The sequence below is a fragment of the Drosophila mojavensis genome, unplaced genomic scaffold, assembly GCF_018153725.1.
Source record: "Drosophila mojavensis isolate 15081-1352.22 unplaced genomic scaffold, ASM1815372v1 contig_74, whole genome shotgun sequence".
Taxonomy (NCBI): Eukaryota; Metazoa; Arthropoda; class Insecta; order Diptera; family Drosophilidae; genus Drosophila; species Drosophila mojavensis.
The window spans coordinates 14,764,525-14,789,540 of record NW_025318899.1 but is presented as its reverse complement, the minus strand read 5'-3'; the positions used below and the strand labels follow the sequence as shown (position 1 = coordinate 14,789,540).

Sequence of the window (25,016 nt, the reverse complement as noted above, 5' to 3'; positions counted from 1 at the left end):
ATAACAAAAACAAACGCAACAACAACAACAGCAACAACGACGACAACAATCGCAGCAACAATAACACGAAGTGCACAAATAAAATACAGCAAAATATACAACAACAAAAATCGAGTAAGTGTAAATCAAAAATAATAAAAAAAAAAAAAAAAAATGATTTCATGTTTCAGTTTTTATTATTTTCATTTGACTTTTATAATTATGAAAAATAAAGAAAACATTTTCCGCTGCACTTATTGTTATTGGAAAATCCGATGAAAATGTAAATTCTGTTTATTATTAATTATTTTTTAATTGTTGATGGCTTGAAATGTTGACAAGCCGTTTGAGCTGTGAGCTTAAGTGTTTAAACACTTTAAGCACAACAGTTAAATATTTTATTATTTTTAATAAGAATTTTAAACAGACTTTTGTTCAATTGGTTGAGCTGGGAAATTGAAAGAGATATAATCAATGATTCGACTTTGTATGGGAATGTAAAGGAAAAAATAATTAATATTACAGATTTTTCCGGGTATAGTGGGCTAAAAGTTTTTCCTGAAAATTGCCGAATTGAAGACTATCGATTTACAAAGTAATCTTTAATTGTAAATTATTTTGAAATCTATATATAGTATGGTATATATACTATTTTATAGCTATAGGTCTCATATTTTACACTGATGTATTATGTAAATTCAGTCAGCAATGGTTAACCTCTTAAAAGTATCATATCTGGTAATCCAAAAGAAAATTCATACTATTTTCCCCACAGCCTAAAGATCTATCAAATACCACATACCACTCTGACTCTTATATTTATATGCTTTATTGTGATGTCAAAAATCTAAAATTATTTGACTTATTGGCAGAGTTTCTGCCTATGTTAAGGCTATAGTTCCAAGCTAACACCTTTACAGTTGTTTCACCTGTATTCACTTATGTGCACACATTCTTTGAAGTGAATTCACTTATGTGAATACAGATTGTAATGCTATAAACTAGGTGCAAAAATGGATGCCTACATCTGATATCAATTTAATCAACTAAACTCCTTTCAATCTTACACAAGAGAAACAAAAGGTTATCTAGCTAACAACAGTGAGCTATTATTTTTAAGCATAGAATGGCTTCTGGTTTTCGTAGGCAGAGTGAGCTTAGCCCTCTCTCTGTCGCTCTGCCTCCTGCTCTCCCTCTCTCTCTCCCTAACTATACAGAGACTCTGATTGCTCTGAAACTGAAGGCTGTGTCGTTTGCTTCAAATGTGCTAATTGTTTGGGCACTTAAACGTAATATAATGAAAGACACGTGCAAAATGCGCAAAGTACAAAACTCGTTCGACTTTTACTGCACGATATCTATATGCACATATGAGTATGAGTGGATGTGTGTGTGTGTGTGTGAGTCTATGTGTGTGTGTGTATCTTAGCGTTGTGATTTTAGTTTTTATGCCGCAGGCAGTTTGCCAAGCAACAAGCTTTTGTTCGAAATTGCATTTTTGGGAAATTTGCCAAGGAGCTGAGTCAAACTGAAACTTGCTGCTGAACTGCAATTAGAGTGCAACATGGAGAGAACATGGAAAACATATTACGCATACGCAGTGTATAATGAGTTCGGTAGAAAGTGCTTAGCTTAACTTTATCAATTACGATGCAAAGGCAAAGACTAAACACAATTAAATTCCAAGATGCAGGAAGTAGATAAAGCGCGGCGCACACACTTGGCATTCCCTTAAGCTCTCTATCTCTCTCTCTCTCTCTCGCTCGCTCTCTCTTGATCTTGGTGTTAATGAAAGATCAAGATCAGAACTACACACAGAGTGAAAGAGTGAGGGTGAGACAGAGACAGAGAGGGAGAGACAGAGAAATAGTTTTATACTAGGTACAATTGAACTGAGAAGCTGACGACAGCACTAATTCGCACATATCTAACAGAACGAGTATTCTAGTCGACTCATATATAGTATATATTATTTATAGAGACAACCACACACACACACACACACACTGAGACAGACACCTCTGGACTTGGAAACCGCAATTTTTGTATTTTGCATGATAAATTAATGATAATTTAAAGATAACATTTGTATAAACAATAAATTTGGTGCGCCTTGTCGTTTGTTATTGCTCGTGCTGTTTGCTTCTATTAAAAATAGACCAACACGTTACTCCGCAACTGAGATAAATCACACGACATTCAAATCGATTGTCATCAGCCAGTTGCTATTAATATGATTCATAATGGATTAGAAAAACAGCAAAAGATTAATAAATAAATATCCATGGTATAAATGTGTTTATTATTTTGTTGGGCAAGAGAATATTTGAGAGAATATTGTGTTAGATATGCAGATATTCAGCAATCCAGTTCTTTTCCTATGCTTGATAAATTACATAAGCAGCCATTTCTAGCTAAGCTGTACGATTATATTACCTTATTCGAATAATTACAAACGAAAACTAATTTTTGTATTATATACTTTATATACCAAGGCTTGGTCAGCCATTGAATTTGTCATTTTGGGCAAATGCTGTTCACAATAGATATTCACCTTGAGTGTAGAATAAACAAGGGATGCGAACCCAAATCGTTCAGGCATGATGCATGACGATGACTAGTGGAAATCCGTGTTCTTGAGTATCCAAAGAATATGAAATGCCTAAGCAGATGCCCGATAATATAATTGTATTATTTACAGGCAAATGTAATTTTTATGACAATGACAATGAAATAATACAAATAAAAACTAGAATTCTTTTAGAGCATTCATAATAATAATTAATGATGGCATCAATGTAAATAACAATATTTATAAAATAAATCATGTCAAGTTCTTTCTCATATTAATCATACGTTCAGCTGAAGATTTTGTAGGGTCTCATTAGCTTCAGTTAATTGAGTTTCTAATTGATAATAGGCTCAATTTTTTGTCCAAAAGTTTTCGTTAGCATAGCATGAAACCCAAGAACCGTTAAGCTATTGGAATTATCCGGCAGCTAAGGTCTTTTTTTGTTTGTCGTATTTGATTGATGATGTGGCGCCAAGTTATTCATCATGCAAGTCGCTGGTGTGAGAGCTGACGCTTTTTGGTGTGCAATTAAAACGCCATCGATATCAATTCGAAAATAAAATGCAGCAACAACAACATAGTATATGAAAAAAAAAAACAACAAAAACAAAAAAGAGAAGAAAACAATGTCAAACACTTGATAACTGCTTGAAGATAACCAAATCGATTCGTGTCGACAAACAATATAACAATCATATATACTATACACACATATATATGTATATATACATTTATGTACAGTTGTTTGTGCTCGCTTAATAATATAATCACTTGAAAATGCCATTTATAAGAGCTGGTAACACTCGCAAGATCTCTTCAAGTGCCAACATTTGACGTTTAATTGTTGTTTAATAAATTTAGTTTAACAGACATTTTCGTATACCCTTGCCAAGAGAATTTAACGTTAACTTGAGAAATATTATGTAAGAAATTTATTTTAAAATTGAATATTTGAAACGTATTCTAATATATTATATCATTAATCTCTTTAAATTCCTAAATATATTAAATATTATTTTTATATAATATATATTAATCTGTGTATTTTTCTGTAGGGTATCTATTCAGCAGCATTTCCGCATTTTATGACTCGTCTAATTTTTTGTTCTGTTCAGCGTGAATAATGAGGGTTAAATCGCAGACACAATGACTGTTAGAGCCAAATTAATAATTAGGTGTGCTAATAAGCGACTCTTGAAGTGTTTCTATTGTATTGGCCCGCTTGCGGCTATTAAAATTTGATAGATTTGCGGTTAATGGCCCTGGCTTGAGTTAGGTTTTGCTTATGTTTTGGATGGCCCGCGGTCAATTGACTTCCACATGATGCTGAAATAATAGTGTCCAAATAAATCCATACAGAATCAGTCTATGCCCAGGGGCTATGAATTGTGTTACGGTAGCTGATTGAAAGTGAAATTGAATAGTGGCAGCTGTTGTGGGAAAGGCGACTGAAAAATACCCTGCAATGGCTGTTCTCGCTTCCAACTGGAATTTCTACATATATATATAAAAATATAATTCATAAATTCATCGTAAGCCACTGCTATAGTTAGCAATAATTTCAATGATTGCTAGCTACTATAAATAATAATAATATATATTCATATATTTAAATATTTACAGTTTCGTGCTGCGTGTTTATTTAAAATTCCATTAAAAGCTCAATTACTTTTTGATAGTCCTCATAAGCCAGCAAATAATTGGTTGATTGGCCGCAAATGAAATGGAAATCAACGCAATGAAATCTAAGCTTTAAAGCCGTGTGTATTGATTGGTTTATCAGAAATCTCGTTATATATATATACAATGTGTGTATATCTTTATATGCATATCGAAAGCGCAAGTCTTTTTGGCAGGTGGGCAAACAATAAAAACAATCATTTATCATGAAATGCCAAGAGTTTTTTGTTTTCTGTTGTATTTTGTATTTTTAGTCTGTTATTTGTTGTGGCTGCTTTGAGCGGCTTTTCGGCTAGTTGAATTGGTCTGCGGACTCTGTTAGCCGCCTCGTTGGCTGAACACGTTTCGAGCTCATCTTTTGGGGTTTCGTTATATTCTTTTTATGGGTGAGCCTCGGTAAGTGCTTATGGTAATCGTCGAGGCCTTTTAATTAATGCCTTTTAACTTTCCCAAAAAATAAAAAAGAAGAGAATAGATTCCAAGTGGCATGGTGGAAGCTCAAAAATACCCTGTTAACTAGTCTAACTTTGACTGACTATGGAAACTGTTTGTACTATTTGTCAATGAGAATATTTATTATATACATAAATGCCTTTTTCTAAAATATTCCCTGTAATGAGTTCTATTTCGTATTACTTCTAGATTCAGTAAAATAATTCAAATAATTCAAGAGGAATATTTATGATATTTTCCTAAAATTCCTAGCAAAGGGAATAAACCCTTATTTTAGTTTCTACGCAATTAATTTGATTAAAATTACAACAAAATATATCTAAAATATTTTTCCAATATATTTTCATTACATAGCGTCAGATAGATTGACTAAGTTGCACACAAATTTTGTAACCCGTTGTAGTTATTCATCTTACCTACATTTACAAAACAGTAATGAACCCTTATAAGCAATAAGCAATTAGTCTTAATTTTAATTTTAAGTTTTTAGTCTTTAAGCCAATTTACGAGGTTTTTGTTTATACTTTTCCTTCAAAAATAATGTTTCTAAATGTAATTAAATTTCCTGAACAAATAATATTAACATTTAAGCAGAAAAGGTTTATGGCCTGTACTCTTAACTTTCACATGTAAATCACTCACACTTGTGTAAATACTGATATAAAATAAAGTGTTCCTTATAAATTAAATTAAAAATTATTTTCATTACATCAGCTTTGAGGTATTTGATTCTAAGAAATCTTTTGCTGATTACAAATACCTTCAGGTTAAAATGAACAATACAGATGAAATAGAATGCTCTGACATGCGCTGTAATTAAATACCCCTTCTATTTTATGATATTCTAAATATAAGCTGATTTCAATATTAATGAAGTATAAATTCCTCAAATGCCCAATTCCGATTTCTGCAGTCCATCAAATAGTCGATTGAGCAGCTACAGGGTATGCAGTGGAAAAAAAAGAATGAATTTTGTCGTCGCGTGGCCAGACAGTGACTAATACATTTTTTTTTTCCGAAGCAACATTTAATATGTTAGCTATAGTTGTTGCTATGTTGTTTTGTGTTTTCTTTTTGGTGTGTGCGTCGCTTTTGCACATTTTAACTTAATCTACGTGGGGGGTTAATTAAGTTTATGCGTAGAGAGCGCCACGTAGTGGCCAATCAGTTTGATCCCAACCTCCCGCGAGCTGGGCAAACAAATTGCACTAATTTGAGTCTTATTATTTAATAACTAAATAAATAGACAAAAGCCGCCAACTTACGATGAGAGCAATTAACCCGTTTTTGTGCGAACTGCGCAATTATTTTATGGTCGTGTTGAGGTCCTTAGCACTCCCACTGCCATTGCCACCATTCGCCCCCATCATATCCTTCAGGCATACCACATTTTTCACATTTCCAATTAGGAACAATCAATGTCAGAGCGAGACGATGGGCGTGTGCACCGCACCATATCAAGTGCTGTTCCCTTGACACACCTTGACCTTTAAGGCGAGGTCTCAATCTGCTTTCCCTTTCCACTTCTCCCTCCCCACTACCACTTCATCTACATGCATCTCTCTTACTGTTGGGTGCTCCAGCAGCTCAGCAGCTCAGCACATCATCAACATTCAGTTTTTGACAAAACATTTCACACAAATCAATAGATGAGTTTCATTGCTGTTGTCAAGGGCTGTTGGCCAATGATCTTTCAAGCTAGATTTTCTAGCACTAATTGGATATCAAATACTTCGATATCCAACAGTAAATACTGAGCATAGTATAACGCTTGTTGTTTGCAGAAATATATTAATATTAAGTTGGATTACTTTATAATTGATAATTTGTTCATTTGTTTGTTTATTTATTCTATTATGTGTTTTCAATTGCGAATTCCTAATCTAGCTTAGTGCTCCAACAGCTGGTTAACAATTTGTTTGTTTACTGTTTTTTGAGGCTTAACAAAATTCGAACAGGCCATAAATTACAGAAAGAATGGCAAATTCATGGAGTTGACTCTCCATTTAGGGATTTCCAACTTGACACAGCGACAGCGTAAGACTCGATATATTCAATAAATTTTTGGAGTATAAAAAAACAATTTAAATTTACTTTTTGCTGAATTGATTTCTTGGGAATAGATAAGGGAATTTACATTTGCGAAAGCTGGCTTGGGTTTGAGATTGGAACGGGTATTTTGTGAGTGGAGCTGACTTACAGATATATCTTATATAAGAATAGATGTATCAACTTTATAGGAGTTCTATATAGACTATATATACTTTCTACTTATCAAATCTCTCATATATCTCTTATATTATAATTGGATTTAAGGCAAATTCTTTGTCTTTTGTAACTTTCTTTCACTTCTTTCTTTTATCTGACTTATATTTGCCTTTCTTCAAATATGTAAATAACTGTTTGTAATTGATTAACATCACTCTGACATAGCAGCTTTTGGCATGAGGAACTGTCATGTCATTTAGCGAGCCAAGCTAGTCGATCCCATTTATATATACGCATATACATATGTATATCACATGAGTCCCAACCCATTTTTTGTTTGGTTGTTTTTGCAACTTGTTGAGTTGCTGTTGTTTAATACCATGTGCGTTGGCCATTAAACCATAAATTTTTATTTATTGCCAACGATTTTAGTGCACCCTGCGTGGCCATAAAAAAATGGTTGGGGCTAACAAGGGGTATATGATGAGGTATACAAAAATGAGCAGCTGAATACAGATTTTAATTAATATTTATATATCATTTTAATTATATATGGCAGATGTAAAGGGTAACCGCTCGTCGAGTACCTTTGATCAGCTAACGCTTATTAGAATCTGGATGTACATTATAGGGTAAGTGCTAGTCGAGCAGCTCAGCTTAGCTGGCGCCCACTCAAATAATGATGTGCTGACTGATAGCACCGCAGAACATTTTGGCTACAGCCAAATGCATTATGGCCATGTTTATTTATGCGAACTGCAATAAATGAACAAGGCACAGCGAAAGAGAGAGAGAGAGATAGATAGAGAGGGAGAGAGAGAGGGGTGTAAGAAAAACTCGCGGTTTTTATTGGCTCGTATTGCGTGCACTATTTATAAAATAAGTGTACTGTGCAAAAAAAAGTATATTTAGGTATATTTACGTTAAAAATATATATATTTGCCAACTAACGGAACTGCTATGGGTATACGTAGCGTTGCTAATGATAAGACCGACACCCAAAGCGAACCAAGTTATGTTGTTTGTTTTGTTTTGATGCTTTGGCGCTTGACATTCATACGAATTCGATTTCTATTTATAGCCCCACCGGATAGGCTCATTAATAAAACACATGTATGACCACTCGAATTATTAAATACAATTTCAAAGTGAATTCTAATTCAAGCTCTCGCTTTTTTCGTACTCTCTTGTTATGGGGGTATATATGATTTTTATCAAGGAATGTTCAAGTCTTTAATGTATGAGATTTCGATTGGATCTGTCTTTATCTCGATCTAAATTGATCTATCTCCAGCAAAAATATCTGGAACAGCTGCTTGGCAGAGAAGTCGGGGTTTCTCCTAGTTGGTCCTTCCCCACTTTAAGCACTCCAGTTTATCAAGCTATATTATCCATCCACCATATATATCTAGACATACGCTAGACCTTCAGCTCGGCTCAGGATTCAGGGTATCAGCTCGTCGAACACTCCGCTCTAGAGCACTCTTACTTGTTTGTCGCCTGATTTCATGCGATACGAACTGAAACAAATTCAATCAAAAGATGCAAAAAGAAAAAAATCAATTCCAAAATATATAAATATAAAAAAAAAACTTACCGAGCCACCCGGCGAACGGTCGCGAGAACAAGTCGGTCGCATGGTCGGACGATCGTCGATCGTTTGACTGGTCGCTCTTTGCATATCGCTTTGCCTTAATCTCCAGGCCCCGTTGGCTGTTTATATCACAAAAAAAAAAATATATATATATATAAAAACGAATAAGTTGTTATTTTTAGCTGGATGTATTTTTAAATGGCCTTGGGCCACTACGCAACGGAGCTCAGCTGAATGAAGATCTTGGGCCAAAAGTTGTATTTCACGAACTGTAGATCAACTCAACTTACCTAGTCGCTGCTTTGTCCCATGCGTTGCATCAGATCTTTTAGCTACAAGTTATTTGCGAATTGCTGCAGGGCCAGAGTCAATTAAAGACAAATCACTAGTAATTCGAATGCAGTTTAAGAGCGCCATAAAGTTAAAGACCCTAGTCACTGAATAATAGATATTAAATTCGAGATTAATGCGAATCGAAAGTTGGAGTTTGTGCATAGATAAAATCGAGTTAGAGCTATGCAGAGTTTGGAAATTGAAATATCATTTTATAAAAATCTTGAAAATGTTTCTCGATTTTGATTCGATATCGAAGCATAAGATTAACATTTGTCAAATACATTCACATACAGGATATATTAATTAGAGTGACTCTTTCCGTTCTCAAGTAGTTTTCAACTTTTACTTAAGTCTGCCTTACTCCTTTTGCGTCCTTTTGGATTAGATATATAATTCTTGTAATTGAAATTATCAATGGCAATTAGAACAACTTTTGCTGCAATTGTTTGTGTATGTGATTTGTTTTCTCTTTCACTTGTGACAGCCATCTGAGCAAAGCCCATTCAGCCAGTCAGCCAGAGTCAACTCAGCCAGTCTGGCCAGCTCGGCATGCGAGAGGAGAGGAGAGGAGAGTAGAGGAGAGGCAGCCAATGCGTCGCTTGGCTTAGCTATGCTCCTCTATTTAATGTGCCAACTGGTGGTTGCCTTGGTTGCCAGTTGGGTGACTGGGTGGCTGCTGGCCAGCGCTGGCCGTTGATGGGTCTTAACAAGTTCCCAGGCAGGTTGCTGCCCCTTCTGCCTGCCGCTTATCAAGCCATGTCGTCTCGCCTTTTGGTCTGGCTGCCGCACTGTCTGCCGTTGCACGCAAAGTGGTTTAACTGGTATTATGAATATTACTAATGTTCAACTATATATACATATATGTACATATATGCACATATATCGATATGCACATATATCTTATATACCTATTAATAAACATACTAGTTTTTTGCGCTCCACTTAAAGCAAGCAAACTATTCAAGCAGCAGCGCATAAATCATGTTCGAAAATTCTTTAAAATGTTTAAAAAGGATAAGGAGAATATGTTTCCTCTCATAATTCATAATTGAAAAGAGAAAAACCTAAATTTTTGTGCTAATTAATTTATTCAAGTCAAGGCAGCAAAAAGTTGTTGTTTTTTTTTGCGCTCAGTGTAGCTTCAGTTTTGATTTAAGTTTATTTTTATTATTATTATCATTTTGCTGTTGCCAATGTGAGTGACCTGCCAGCAGCATTCCGAACCGAGGCACACAAGTGTGCAAAAATTCCAACTCTTTCGATGCGGCGTATACGTAATATAAGTTCTAATATTTGTTACTTGGGGCGTGCGGAGCTTTGCCGGACAGTGTTTGCCGAGCTCCTTTGTCGGAGCAAAGCAAAATGAGAAAATTGCAAAATTGAAACTAAATTCTCTTTTATTATCTTGCAACATATCTAGTTGTTATCTCATTTGAATTGTCAAGTCTATTGGTTTTCATGCGAAACTCTATTTTACGCCTTAGTTTTCTATGGGCAACGTTTTGCAGCCTTTTCATGCAGTTTCAATGCAAACAGGAATTTCTTTTGTCGAAGCGTTCGATAAAGTACGAATTTCTGGCTGCTGTGCTGTTTGGTATGCGATGATGAAATCTTTTGGCCAATAGCGGAAATTGTGTTTCCTATCTGTTGTGCCAACAGCGAGGACCACAAAAACCCTTTTCACTGAAAGTCCTGCCCAGCAGGCTGTGATGGCTGACTGCATACTGTCTGGTTGGCTTTTGGCGGCCGTTGCGCGCATGTGGTGCAGATTCAAGTATTTAGCCATGGTATCTATTTTTAGAAAATCCTGTTTTTTTTTTTTTTTTTTTTGGTAACTGCAGCAGCAGCGGCGTCCAATGTTTTTGCATGTTGCACAAATTCGATTTTCAAATAAATAGTTGAAATGCAGCTCAGTCAGACTCCGACTGTCATTCAATTCAGTTTGTCATTCAGTTCAGCGCCCTTCACTTTCACACAGGCGGCGCCGCTGCTGCTGCTGCTGCTGCTGGGCAGCTCGATATGGACTTCTTAACTGAATGAAGCGCATGACTTGAATGACTTGAATGACTCTCTAGTTCAGCCTTAGGCAGTGGCAACAGCAGCAGCAACAGCAGCAGTTGAAATGCCAAAACGTTGCAAATGTCGTCGTGTAGCACCATTTAAGGCTGCAACAAGCGCTGCTCGTCGCACAGCATCATCATCATTAACTTCATCATCATCAGCCGCTGAAGTTGAAGTTGCTGTTGTCAGAGAGTCTTCGCTATCTTCTTCATTGTTGTCACTAGTTTGAAAGTGAAATTTGTTCATTATTATGTATTTTTTTTCTCTTTGGTGGCTTCGTCTCCTGTTGCCCCTTGCCACACCCACTCGCAGCGCTATCAGGCTTGACATTGTGCTGTCGGAATTTCCTTAGCTGAGCAAAGTATTTTAAGCATGTGATTGGAGTTGTGCAACTGACACAATATAAAAGAAAATTGGTTTTCCAATAAAAATATATGTAAATCCACTTAACATTTTATGTACAAAAATCTGTACAACATTCAAGTGGTTATTTCCTTTTTAGAATAATCCATACAAAATGGTTAACAAATTGAAAACGGAACATTAAAATGAAGAGATTTTGCTTATAATGTTTACGAAAAGTCTGAGAATAAATGGAAATATATTTTTTAGGACAGAAAACAAATTTACGAATAATATACTAAGATGTATATTAAATAATCGAAAATAAATATATTTTATAATTATATATTTCATATCATATATTCATATCAAAATTTGTATATCTATTTCTTGCCATCTCTCATATATTCCTACTACAATACATAGATATAATTTAATTCAATCTAATTTAGTTGTTGTCTTCATTTGACTTGGCGACAATTGATTGAGTAGGAGGCAAGAGGGCAGGGAAAAAAGAAGCGAAATCTTATTACAGCTTCTGGCGCTGTTAACAATATTCTAATCAACTGATTGTCTGAGCAGAGAACGGGAACGGAGATTGGGCAAATGTGGAATGGAATTGAAGTAGCGAATGGGAATGAGAATGCGAATGGAAATGGAAATGGAAATGGAAATAGGATTGGGTATGAAATGGAATGGGTAGCATTTGTATATGATGTGTTCGAACTGAGGCCAATGGCCCAAGGCAGTGATTGCATCATGGCTAAGAGGACTGGTTCGGGGTCGAGTCCAGATTCAGATTCAGGTTGCTCTAGTCTCTGTTTGGCATAGTCCTCCGACAGAGGGGAGAGGAGCAAAACGGAGTGTGACACATTCGCAACACTTGAACAGTTCGTTTGCCTTGTAATTTGATTTGAATGTTGTCAAGCTGGTCTGCCAAGCGTTGCGGCATTATCTTAAGTTCCTGGCCATTTGATATCTGCTCCTGGATTATGAAAAGTTCGACGCGTCAATTAAAGCAATTCGAACTTTGCTCTGCTGCTCTCGTTTCAACAAACAAATGTCACCCAAATCACGCTCTGGAGTCTCATAATCCTATCAAATAATGCCGCATTTGCCACACGCCACACTTGCCACGCACACACATACACACACACACACACTTTGAAACATTAACTAAATGGCCTTCGAACCCTTTACTCGTTTAGGGTCGGCGGTTGTTGGCCATTTGAGCGTCGGCATCGCCTTTCGTTGACAAGGCTCGATAGCTGGCGCTGGCGTTGGGGCGTGGCTGTTTGTGGTGGGCGTAAACTTGTTGATGATTGATGGCATTGAACGAGATGCCTAAAGTTCTGTCCTGTTTAACACTCCACTGGCTGTGAGCGTGTGAGGGAGAAAAAGTATAGGTATGAGTGTGTAGGGGCGTGTAAACAACATAAAACCCAGAAAATTTTCAATCAGTGAGCATATTAAGTAATGTTTGGTATAGATAGGCACTAGGCCAATGAACTTTTATAGCATTCTCGAGCAGGAGTTGATGTAGTAAATATTATAATTTATTACCAAATATTATATAATATTCAGAATATATTAAAGGGCTGATATGTTCATATAGCAATATATTTATTAATTTAATTATTTGTAGTTTGCTTTTTCAAAGTCAACGCTCGATAATCATAGTTGAATATTGCTTGATTATGCCTATCGATTACTGCTACTAATCTAAATCTCGATTTCGATATGACGAGTTCGAATGCGGAAGTTGTTTCGCTGTGTTAAACTTATAAATATAAAGCTTTATCTGCCATAGGGCTTTTAAGCAAACAAATACATATATAAAACATATGCATACACATATGAATGTATGGCTGCGTGTGTGTATGTATGCATATTAATGGAATGACAGACAGATCAGACTGACAACCCGGCAGTCAGTTGTATTCGTCGCCTCACGCAGGTTTTTCTATTTGTATTTGCATGTACATTTGCTCGTACATGTGTTGCCATAACTGTGTGTGTGTGTGTGTGTGTGTGAGAGCGAACTCCCTCCCTCCCTCGCTCCCACCCTCCTTCCCATCAGTTCTCCTTTGACTAGCTGTCTGTTCGTGAGGTTTGTCATGTTTGTTTGTAAAAATGTGTAATGTCGTGTTAGTTTATCCAATGGCGTGCCGTCGTGTCTATTTTTAGTTTACAAGCTTTATTTTTAGACTGCCAGCAGCAACAACTTTAACTTTAACTACGCTAAAGTACAAGCACTACAGCAGCAACAACAATAATAACAATATGAAGTGAGCGACTCATTGCATTTGCAACTTGTTGCGCTGCGAGAGCGCCAAAGTAAGAGCACCATAACATCGAGCGTGTGAGTGTGTGAGTGAAAGAGTGCGGCAGAGGGAGAGCTGCATTGGGAGAGCGGTCGCTGCACGTTGCGACTACGTGATGTTATTGTTGGCGTGGTTACACAACTTCCAGTTGCCTGCTCTCGATGGTCTGCTGGTCTGGTCTGTTCATTTTTACTCTCTTCTCTGTCTCGCACGCTCTCTCGCGCTCTCTCTGTGTGCATTTGCATTTGCATTTGTATTTGTTTTTGCATTTGTATTTGTTTTTGTATTTGATTTCGTTAAACGTTTTATCACGTCGTTGCCGTTGTCGCAGCCGCAGCCGCAGCCGCCGTCGTCGTCGTCGTCGTTACGTTTAAAGTTTACTTTTTAGTTGCTTCGTTTCTTTTGATTCTTGTTTTGCTCGATTTGTTTTTCTCATATTTTCTTTGAAATGTGAATTCTATTTTTAGCCCATTGGTCTTTTATTCGCCTCTCAGTCTTGGCGCACATTCCGCTCTCTGTTTACAATAAAAATATTTAAATTGTTGTCACGTACCAAGTTCTTAATAGGTTACGTTATGTGTTTATTTAACTCATTTTGATTAGCAGACGAGCAAAAGCGCAACAAAAGACACGCTTAGTAAATATGCCTGCTTTGCTCGTTATTGCTGTTCTTGTTGTAGGATAGGCAACAAGCAGAGCTCCGTTAGAAAATCTAGGTTTTCCTGCAAATAATTTAAGCACAATATGCAGGAAGCGCTTAAGAACTATAGCTTTTCAGATAATATGGAATTCCAATAGATCTAGTTTTTTCATTTACACACATGTTAAACACGTTTTCTTTTTTTCTTTTTTTTTTTGGTTCTTGTTTTTTGTGAGGTTAGTGTATAAAATTTATTTCGTTAAGTTTTGGAATTTAGTTGTTTTTGATAAATTTTTTTCGAGCCTTTAAAGATAAACTTTTTCTCTTGAATACCCAATGATTTCAGGAACTAGGCAAACTCTTCAGTCATGATGCAGGTGAATCGGATGTATAACCATGCTAATATTATGTGTGTGTATATATAAATGAATTTAGAAATGTATATATATACATGATACATATGATTTTGCCCGGTTTAGTGTGACTTGGTTGGTTTTTTAATCTCATTCGCAATCTTCTTGATGGCAGGTGGTATGCGCTTAGCCACGCCCGGTTGTGAGCTCAGGAACGAGATCTCGAAGAGGGCGGGCCGGCTGGAGTAGACATTGTGCAGCATACTAATGAACCAGAATAGCAGATCGTCCATATTTTGTATGGTACATTGGGCGAACACAGCGCCAGCATCGCGGCCATGCTGATGAGAATCGAATAGAGCGACTATTGAGGCGCGAAAATCAAAGGTCATCATCACCGTGCGACTATCCGCGATAATAGCGGCAAAGAGATTGCTGGGCATCTCTCGGCCACCAGAGCCGCCCGCCTGCTGGAATACCTGCAATGTGATCTGAAAGATTCGAGAGAGCTGCATGGCAACGTTGCGATTATACATGGGGTTGCTAGGATCGGCCTCCATATGCGTGTAGAACCACTCCTCCAGCCGGAAGTTCATCTTTTGCTGTGAACGTATCGCCGATATTGCGTCTGGTATATTAAGATTTAGATTGCGCGATAAGGGCGTATGGGCTGTTATAACATTGTGATAGACACTGTTGCCATCGTTCATTGCATTCCCGAAAAGCTCCCAGCCCCGAGGTGGCAATTCGCCCACACGATGATAGAACCTTTCCGCTTTGGCCACCTTATCCGCCAGGATCAGCGATATCAGAGTACACGAATTGGTGCCACTCTGTTGAAACTCGCCGAATCGGGACTGGCAAAAGTCGCGCGGAAACCACCAGATGTTCAGGTTATCGATCTGCTCATGTATGGCCATCCTGAAGTGGGTTTGGTGCGCTCGAAAAGATTGCTAAAATCTGGGCCATGGTTGAAAGATGGAAATGGGAGAGATAATAGCCAATCTAAAGATGGTTCATGCAGCATTAGTATTACCGTGCGCGCTGGGCCCAATCTTTCGTACTGCTGTAGTCACATAATTCATATATAAGAGGTCACCTTCTTAACACTGCACTACAAGAGCGAGCTTCCTAGTTTGTTGGTTTGCTTAGCTAAACATTGAATTTTGGGTGTCTTTTTGCCGGAGGAGTGTTGAAACGAAAACGAAAAATTTTGAAAGGAAAACAACAAAATAAAAGAATTTCTAACAAACAAAAAACATGATGTGTGTGACTGGACAGTAAACTGAATGAGAAACTGAGTACAAAAAAATTAATCTGACTTTCGGAATGTAATTTGGAACGAAAAGATTGACTGATTTAATGTCGGATAATGTGAGAAACTAAATCATATTTTCTCTGAATACCCTATTATGCAGATAATCATAGAATAAAAATACTTTTATGCCCTGAACCCATTTGCAACGGCATGGCTTTTAGGATATGCTTTTGTTATCCTTCAATTTCATTTAAAACTGCGTTTCCCAGAAATCCAATGATCCTACATAGAAACAGCTATACTGTAATTAAATGAGTGCAAAAAACATGATTGCGATTCCTGAAAAGTGTCTGAAACGATTTTAATCAAAAGTAGGTTAATTGGAAAAGAGGAGAGGGAAGAAACGGAAGAAATAAACAGTTAAATTGAATTCGACTGATAAATATAACGGACAAACTTAGTTGGTATGACTACATAATATGGAAGCAAAAAAAAAAACACTGCAGGTGATTGCTTAACATATTCAATGCATTTAACACATGAGCAAGGGCGAGTGTTGACAGAGTCCGAATGAAACATACATAATGTCACTGTCAATATTATATAATGAGAAAATCGGCTCATGCATAATTAATGCAATAACAAACAATGCACGAGAATGTGGCGCGTGCCTCTATTGGCGCAGGGTGGACAGGAGGCGGAGAAGTGGAAGCTGGAAACAGGAAACAGGAAACTGAGAATCGTCCTTCTTATATATCGAATGCAAAATAGCCCCTGGCATATACGAATCTCCTTATGCTGATGGCCAAGCACGCATACAAATGTGCTTCTACGATAAGCGCAAAAAGATGCATAAACTGTTTCAAAGCAAACAAGAGGATAAAAAAGAAGAGCGAAAAAAAAAAAACAACAAAGTAGGAATGCTGGCAAAGAAACAAAAGTGAAATTTAAGTTGACATTCCATGTATCTTACTCTCACTTTGAGTGGGTGTATGTGTCTGTGTGTGTGTGTGGGTGTCTCTGTGTGTTTGTGTGTAACTTTTGACATTTGACAGTCAACTAGCTGGACTAAGTAGTCCGGATATTGCACTCTCTGCGTACTGCCGGCAATCCAATAGAATTACGTTACTTTTCATTTTTTACACCACTGCTTGGCGCCGTGAAAGAAGACGACACCGAGAGAGGGCAGGAGTGAGGGAGAGACAGACAGAGATGGAGTGTGTCTGTTTAACTTTAACAAACATGAGGGATACCCTGTAGCAATTTATATATATTCTTAGATATTCATAATACACCATCAATCTATTTTATTCATCAGCAATAAAACAAATTATGAAGTTCGTTGTTTGCTTGATTTGCTCTGATTTCTTTATGACTAGCAGAGCTTGATCTTGACACCTGCTTCGAAATGGGCTTGGCCAACAATATTTCCAATAAGTCCAAGTCTCCAGAATCCTTCATTAGGATTTCTTTACTTATTTACATTGGCATTACTATTTCATTATAGACAAAAAACTTTTCCTTAACATCCATAAGTAGACTACCCAACTCTTCTATATTTGGAAACTTTTCATATTTTACTCGTTTTGGCATATTGACCTAATGACCTTTTTCTTTTCTCTTTTTTCCTTGGTATATTTGCAGCGTGTAAATCTGTTAGCACCCATAGGCGTCGCGCTGAACGGCCCCGGCCTAAGGGGCCATGACGCGTTGGCCCTTCAATTTACTACTATTGCTCTCGGTGGCAGTACGCGACTGTAGCAATCATACCATCCTCACTGTTGGCTATCTGACGGCTCTCACTGGCGAGCTCAAGGACCGCCAGGGCTTGGCCATATCCGGTGCACTGACAATGGCACTGGATGAGGTAAGTTAAACACACACACACACACAAATACATATAAATATCATAAGCAGATATAATCCTAAGCCAAACACGAATTGTAAAAGTGACTGGGCAATCAGTTGCTACAGCACGGATTAGCGTAATACTCAACATGTTCAAGAAGCTTTTAATTCTGGTTGCATTTATTGTTTATGCATTTAAAAGTAGACAACTGTTTAGCAATGCTCTTTTATTCTCAATAAATGTAATGATTTAATTTTGAATATTACTAAAAATTAAAAACTAAAATAATTATTTTATTTAAAATGAAAATGTAGTCTGTATATAATATGAATGCTCAAAAGCCTTATAATAACCGTGTGCTGTTAACACACTGTTAATTAACACATTTCTTAACTATTATTATGTTAAGGTACTGAATTGTTTTCTTTATACTTTTCTAGATCAACAGAGATCCAAATTTGCTGCCAAATGTTACGTTAGCGCTGCGCTGGAATGATACCAAGGGTGATACGGTGCTGGCAACGAAGGCCATCACCGAGATGATATGCGATGGCATTGCGACCATATTCGGGCCGGAGGGCCCGTGCTATGTGGAAGCAATTGTCTCGCAGAGTCGCAACATTCCAATGATATCCTATGTATGTTCTTAAATAGAGTATATGTATGTTAGCTTGCGTCTTGTGTCAGTTGTGGGCATGCTTAAACACGCTCGCTGTCAGTTGCCCTCCAAATGTTTGTTGTATCAAATTAAATGCATTTCTTTTACTCTTCCTCTAACTCTCTTGCAACCGTCGTCTGTTCCCGTCCGCCCCATGAACATTTCTAATAGAAATGCGCAGAGAACCGTGCATCCTCGATACCAACATTTGCACGCACCGAACCGCCCGATACGCAGGTGAGTGTGAACGTGGGTGGGTGGGTGGTAGGTGGCAGTGGCCCAGATGGCACGTGTGTCGCCTACCTGCAACAGGTGTTGAAGCCCTTGGCATGCTGCCACTGAGTTGTATAAAATATATTGCCTTGGCCTTGACAGCTCACAAATCACACATCAATTGCGATGTGGGTGGCATCTGAAGGCGATGCCGGGCCACGTTCCTAGAAGTAATCCAATAACATTGTTGTCATTCGTGTTACAGGTCGTTAAGTCGGTAATTGCGTTGCTGCGCTATTATGCCTGGAACAAGTTCTCCATACTGTACGAGGAGGTGTGGGGCACCGTCGCTGATCTCCTGAAGGATCAGGCCTCCAAGAGGAACATGACCATCAATCACAAGCGATCGTTCATCGATGATCGCGCCAAGTGCTGTGAGCAGATGATTTCCTGTTGCCGCTCGGGCTATTGGTATCAGGTGGGTGTTACTTGAAGGCTATATATGTAGCTGAGCATATATTAATATATATTTCTATCTTATTCAAGGTCGTGCAAAATACGATGAATCGCACGCGCATCTATGTGTTTCTCGGCTCGGCGAATAGTTTGATTGATTTCATGAGCTCGATGGATACGGCTGGGCTGTTTGCACGTGGCGAGTATATGGTCATCTTTGTGGACATGATGGTCTACTCGGAGCGGTTAGTAAAGGCTCTCTGTATATGTATATACTTGATTTTAAAGTTGACTTGCTTTACAGTGAGGCACAGAAGTATTTGCGCAAGGTGGATCAAATCAATCGCATGACCAACTGCAAGAGCACCGAGAACTTCAATCAGCTGGCGCGCAGCTTGCTCGTCGTGGCCTCCACGCCACCCACGAAGGGCTATGAGAAATTTACGGAGCAGGTGCGCAATTACAGCTCGATGCCGCCCTTCAATTTTACGGTGCCGCAGCTCTTCTCGCAAAGCAAATTTAGCAAGGTAAGAGAAAAGACTGAGAGAGAGAGGGAGAGATAGAAAGGGAGAGAAAAACTAGATCTATAAATTCTATACATTTGCAGTTCATATCGATCTATGCGGCCTATCTGTATGATTCGGTTAAGCTCTATGCCTGGGCGCTGGACAAAATGCTGCGCATGGAGGAGCGCGTGCTCACCGATGAGGTCATCTCTGAGGTGGCCAGCAATGGAACGCGTGTCATCGATACCATCATCAAAAATCGTACTTATATGAGTGAGTGCTCCACTGGCTAAGGCTATCGAATATTAGAGATCTGATCATTTGCATTCTGTTGCCCCAAAATAGGTGTCACCGGCTCAACGATCAAAATCGATCAGTATGGCGACTCGGAGGGCAATTTCTCGGTGCTGGCGTACAAGCCCCACAAATGGAACATATCGGAGAATATACGCTGCAATTACCATATGGTGCCGGTGGCATATTTCCATCAAGGCGAAGAACTTCCAGTGAGTGAGTCGTCTTCTCTTTTTTAGTTTGCATTACTTTGAGTTTGCTCTGAAAATCCGCCTCTATGCGAGAATCTCACTGAACTGAACAACTTTCGATTGATCGCTGATTGCAGGAATATAAACTGATAAACGGTTCCATCGATTGGCCCTCGGGCGGCGAGAAGCCCACCGATGAGCCGATGTGCGGCTTTGCCAATGAGCTGTGCAAGAAGGACGACACCCACTACACGTCCACTGTGGCGGCGGTGGTGCTGGGCGTTCTGCTGTTCTGCTCCGGTGTGGTTACCATGAGCATCTATCGCAAGTGGAAGATTGAGCTGGAAATTGAGGGTCTGCTCTGGAAGATAGACATATGCGAGATCAAGGATTATTCGGGCAATGAAATCGTCTCATCGCCCAGCAAGGTGAGTGAACGGAACACTGACTGATGGAATAGACTGTACTAAATTAAGTTTTACTTTGCAGGTCAGTCTGATGAGCGCTCAGAGCTTTGGTTCCCGCTGGTCCCATCAGTTTGTTACCTCGACGGCGCGTCTGCGCGGCGCCGTTGTGCGCATCAAGGAGCTAAAGTTTCCGCGCAAGCGCGACATTTCGCGCGAGATCATGAAGGAGATGCGTCTGCTGCGTGAGCTGCGCCACGATAATATCAATAGTTTCATTGGCGCCTGTGTGGAGCCCACACGAATTTTGCTAGTCACGGATTACTGCGCCAAGGGCAGCCTGTACGACATCATTGAGAACGAGGACATCAAGCTGGATGACCTATTCATAGCCTCGCTCATCAATGATCTCATCAAGGTGGGAGCTATAGAATTTAACATGTATATTTGGAGTTGTTGAGTGAAAGATTTGTTCATATCCTTTCAGGGCATGCTGTACATACACAGTTCACAGCTAATCTATCATGGCAATCTCAAATCCTCGAATTGTGTCGTCACCTCGCGCTGGATGCTGCAGGTCACAGACTTTGGACTGCACGAGCTGCGCCAATGCGCCGAAAGCGAGTCCATTGGCGAGCATCAGCATTACAGAAGTACGTCTTAGTTCATATGATATATATGCATAAATGATATACATATATCTATTCAAATTTCTATCGTCTATTGCAGATCAACTTTGGCGCGCCCCGGAGCTGTTGCGCAATCATCATTTGCATGGCAGCCAGAAGGGCGATGTTTACGCGTTTGCCATCATAATGTACGAAATATTTAGTCGTAAGGGTCCATTTGGACAAACCAACTTTGAACCAAAGCAAATTGTGGACTTAGTTAAGCAGCAGCCACTCAAAGGCTCGGAGCCATTTCGTCCCGAGGTCGAGTCCATTATAGAGGCGGAGTCCTGTCCGGATTATGTGCTGGCCTGCATTAAGGACTGCTGGGCCGAGAATCCCGACGACCGACCCGAGTTCAGTGCCATACGGTTAGTGAAGTAAACTAAAGAGAGAGAGAGACAGATTTATAATAATTTAACGTATTTACCTATTCTAGCAATCGGTTGAAGAAAATGCGAGGTGGAAAAACCAAAAACATCATGGATCAAATGATGGAAATGATGGAGAAGTATGCCAACAACTTGGAGGAAATTGTTACGGAGCGCACGCGTTTGCTGTGCGAGGAGAAAATGAAGACGGAGGATTTGCTGCATCGCATGCTGCCGCAATCGGTGGCCGAGAAACTGACCATGGGTCAGGGCGTAGAGCCAGTCTCCTATGATCAGGTACGCCCCGCCTCAAATGCTATTCTAATGGATGCCAATCATAGTGAATAATTCTCTTCAACAGGTCACCATCTACTTCAGCGACATTGTGGGCTTCACAGCTCTCAGCGCGGAGAGTACACCGTTGCAGGTGGTAAACTTTTTGAATGATCTCTACACGGTGTTCGATCGCATCATACGCGGCTATGATGTCTACAAGGTGGAGACCATAGGCGATGCCTACATGGTGGTAAGTGCGCTGTGGCTAGCTCCATTGTCGAATCGGTATATAAACTAGTTGTGTGTGGCCTTTGCAGGTCTCTGGTCTGCCCATTAAGAACGGGGATCGGCACGCGGGTGAAATTGCGTCCATGGCGCTGGAGTTGCTGCATGCTGTCAAACAGCATCGCATTGCCCACAGACCCAACGAGACGCTGAAGCTGCGCATCGGCATGCACACGGGTCCGGTGGTGGCTGGCGTCGTGGGACTCACCATGCCCAGATATTGTCTCTTCGGGGACACAGTGAACACGGCCTCGCGCATGGAGAGCAACGGCGAGGCGCTTAAGATACACATATCCAATAAGTGTAAGCTGGCACTGGACAAACTGGGTGGCGGCTACATAACCGAGAAGCGAGGGCTAGTCAGCATGAAGGGCAAGGGCGAGGTGGTCACCTGGTGGCTAGTGGGCGCCAACGAGAAGGCCATACAGAAGAAGGTGGTGGATATGACGGATATGCCACCGCCGCTGTTCAGCCGACCCAGGAAGAGTCCCAAGTTGAATCCGGACTCCAGGCAGCCCAGTTTGCTGGCCATGCACAATTGTGGCACTGGATCGCGGCGACAGAGCAGCGTGCCACGTCCAACGGATGTGGAATCCACCTACAGTCTGCAGGGTTCCGTCTGTCAGGTGGCGCGTGAATCGCCGCGTCTGGCATCGAAGAGGGATCGAGAGCGGGAACGAGAACGGGAGCGGGAGCGGGAACGTGAACGGGAACGGGAACGACCCGTGAATGGACTGGGCGGCCATTTTGTTGGCGGCGCGCTGCTGGAGTCCGCGCAGGCCTCGCTCAGCACGCTGAATCATTCCGATACAAATGAAACGAACTGTGATACTAACGAAGCCGCCATGCTCGATGGCGAACTGGAGTTGAACGGCGGCATCAGTGCCGCTGGCCTGGTGCGCCAGCCAAATGCGCTGCACAAGCCGTTGGCCATGGTGCGGCCACATCGCATCATCAATGCATTGCCCGAGGATCAGGCGATGCCAGCAGCTGTGGTGCATCACAACATTGCGGAGCTGCTGCTGCGCGAGTCACGCTCGCTGGATCCCATGCCGATGCAGCAGCCGCGCAAGCGACACGAACGCGGCAAGCTGCCGCCCTCGAAGCTGTCCAAGAACAACTCACGCTCCCTGGACACGGGCGTCTCGCTGATCAGCGGCAATCCCAATGGCGATGCGGCTGTCGAGGATGAAGCGGATGATAATATGTCGGCCAATCCGGTGGACGCCAATGATAGCTACGACGATGAGCGGGGCCTGCTCATGCGTCACGACAACGGGCAGCTGCCCATGCTGCGCTACTCGAGCAGCTTTGCCAACGCCCAGCCCAGCATTGTGCCCGCCGGCGAGAGCAGCAGGCGGCGCAGCAGCAACGTCTCCGCCAGCAGCTGTGCGAAGCACCTGAACAACAACTGCAACGGTGGCATGAGCATCGAGGAGGACATGCAGTCGCCGCTGCTGCAGCGACAGGCTTCCCTAACCGCGCCGCCCGAGGAGCTGATGGCGACCTCCAAGCGCTGGCGGTCGCTGGAGCATATGGAGCCCGGCGTGCCGGGACATGGCAACAGTGTCAGCTATGCCGCTGACATTGATGGACGCCAGGACCAAGCGGGCGGCGATGGGAGCTTGGCCTTGCTGCCAGGCAGCAATCAACGTGGCACACGCGGCGGTGGCAGCAGCAAAGTCAGCAACTGGGTGGTCAACCTGTTCAAGGGCAACGGCATGCGCAGTGGTGACTCCACGTTGCGACGCGTAGGCATCCTGCCCAGCAGTGTGCAGGGCGTGACTGCCACCTCGACGGCTCGGGATCGTGAGAGTATTGTATAATTGGGATGAGCGTTCAAAGGTCATATATAATCTTGGGAGGGGCGGGGGAGAAAGTTACTCAGGAACAGTGCGAGCAGGAAACGAATGTCTAAGGTTTAAATTACACACACACACACACACACATACACATACACACTCACACATCATTTAAAGAATACTATTTTGGCTTATACTATATATGTTGTATGTTGTTTATTGTCGTTTTGTGTGTTTGTGCTTGTGTTCAACGAAACTCTATACATGTTACATGGCACATATACATACAGATATATAAAGATATGTGTATATATGTGTGTGTGTATGTCTGTTGAAAACAATTACTAAATGCATATACATATTAGATTAGCCATTAAACATCAAATATATAAATAATAAAAAAGAAAAAAAAAAGAAAAAGAGAACCGTCTAGTCACAAGGTCTTCAGACTAGTTATTGATTTATAATAATAATAATAATAATGATAATACTAATATAAATAATACCATATGCATACCTTCAAGAGCGCGCGCACTCATCCCACACACACACATGCAAACAATATAAAACTTGTAACTTCTCCAATGCGCAGCTAAATAAAAGAAAAACTAAAAACATTTTAAGCATAACATGAAATTAGTTTATTTAATTTGCAAAATAAATGAAAAAAACCAATTAATAATATACATATATAACAAAACAAAAAATCTAATAATATATATGATTGAAAATGTGTTTTTTCTAGTATATAAACTAAGTGCGTGTGATTGTACGTAATGTTTAAGCCTAAACTATATAAAATATTTAAAATATATAAATTTACATATGTATATGTGTGTATAAATAAATACATATATTTATTTACTTATACATGTTTATATACATATGCTGTTATATATGTGTCTATATATTTATATATGTATATGTATGTATATATATGCGTATGTATTTGCATAATTTTATTAGCTATTTTAATTGATAATAAACGAAATGAAGAAGAAATGTGAGCAGAATTGCAGTCCGTAATGAGCTGTTTTTTTAGCTGTATCTATGTATATTTTTAAAAAATATAAAATTTGTTAAATTTGCCATATATAAATATAAACAAAACAAAACAAGAAAACGTGTGTCTTTATTTGTTTTATCCCTTGAAATATTGACATAATTTAAAGCTGTAATGCTTGCAATTTTCTACAGAAGTTGCACAATATTAGAATACTCTTTTCGTGAATGAGAATTGAAA

General features: G+C 39.8%; 2 protein-coding genes across 3 annotated transcripts; one reads left to right on the top strand and one right to left on the bottom strand.

Moving 5' to 3' along the window:
- The first annotated feature begins 74 nt into the window (after positions 1–74).
- LOC6582554 (receptor-type guanylate cyclase Gyc76C) lies at positions 75–24,114 on the top strand. Of its 2 annotated transcripts, XM_002008219.4 has the most exons (16): positions 75–114; positions 17,445–17,667; positions 18,090–18,287; positions 18,479–18,544; positions 18,786–18,998; positions 19,067–19,221; positions 19,281–19,503; positions 19,584–19,755; positions 19,828–19,988; positions 20,105–20,395; positions 20,457–20,789; positions 20,859–21,024; positions 21,101–21,410; positions 21,479–21,707; positions 21,772–21,936; positions 22,004–24,113. In XM_002008219.4, the coding sequence occupies exons 2-16, from the start codon at positions 17,503–17,505 to the stop codon at positions 23,795–23,797; spliced, it is 4,641 nt and encodes a 1,546-aa protein (XP_002008255.2). In that variant the 5' UTR covers positions 75–114; positions 17,445–17,502; the 3' UTR covers positions 23,798–24,113. The 2 variants fall into 2 exon arrangements, with proteins under 2 accessions (XP_002008255.2, XP_015017991.2); XM_015162505.3 differs by lacking the exons at positions 75–114; positions 17,445–17,667; positions 18,090–18,287; ... (3 more) ...; positions 19,281–19,503; positions 19,584–19,755 and having other exon boundaries at positions 19,901–19,992; positions 22,004–24,114.
- LOC6582555 lies at positions 14,415–15,851 on the bottom strand. Its single transcript, XM_002008220.4, has 2 exons — positions 15,579–15,851; positions 14,415–15,502 (listed from the first exon to the last, which is right to left on the bottom strand). The coding sequence occupies exon 2, from the start codon at positions 15,460–15,462 to the stop codon at positions 14,665–14,667; it is 798 nt and encodes a 265-aa protein (XP_002008256.1). The 5' UTR covers positions 15,463–15,502; positions 15,579–15,851; the 3' UTR covers positions 14,415–14,664.
- Positions 24,115–25,016: the final 902 nt, after the last annotated feature.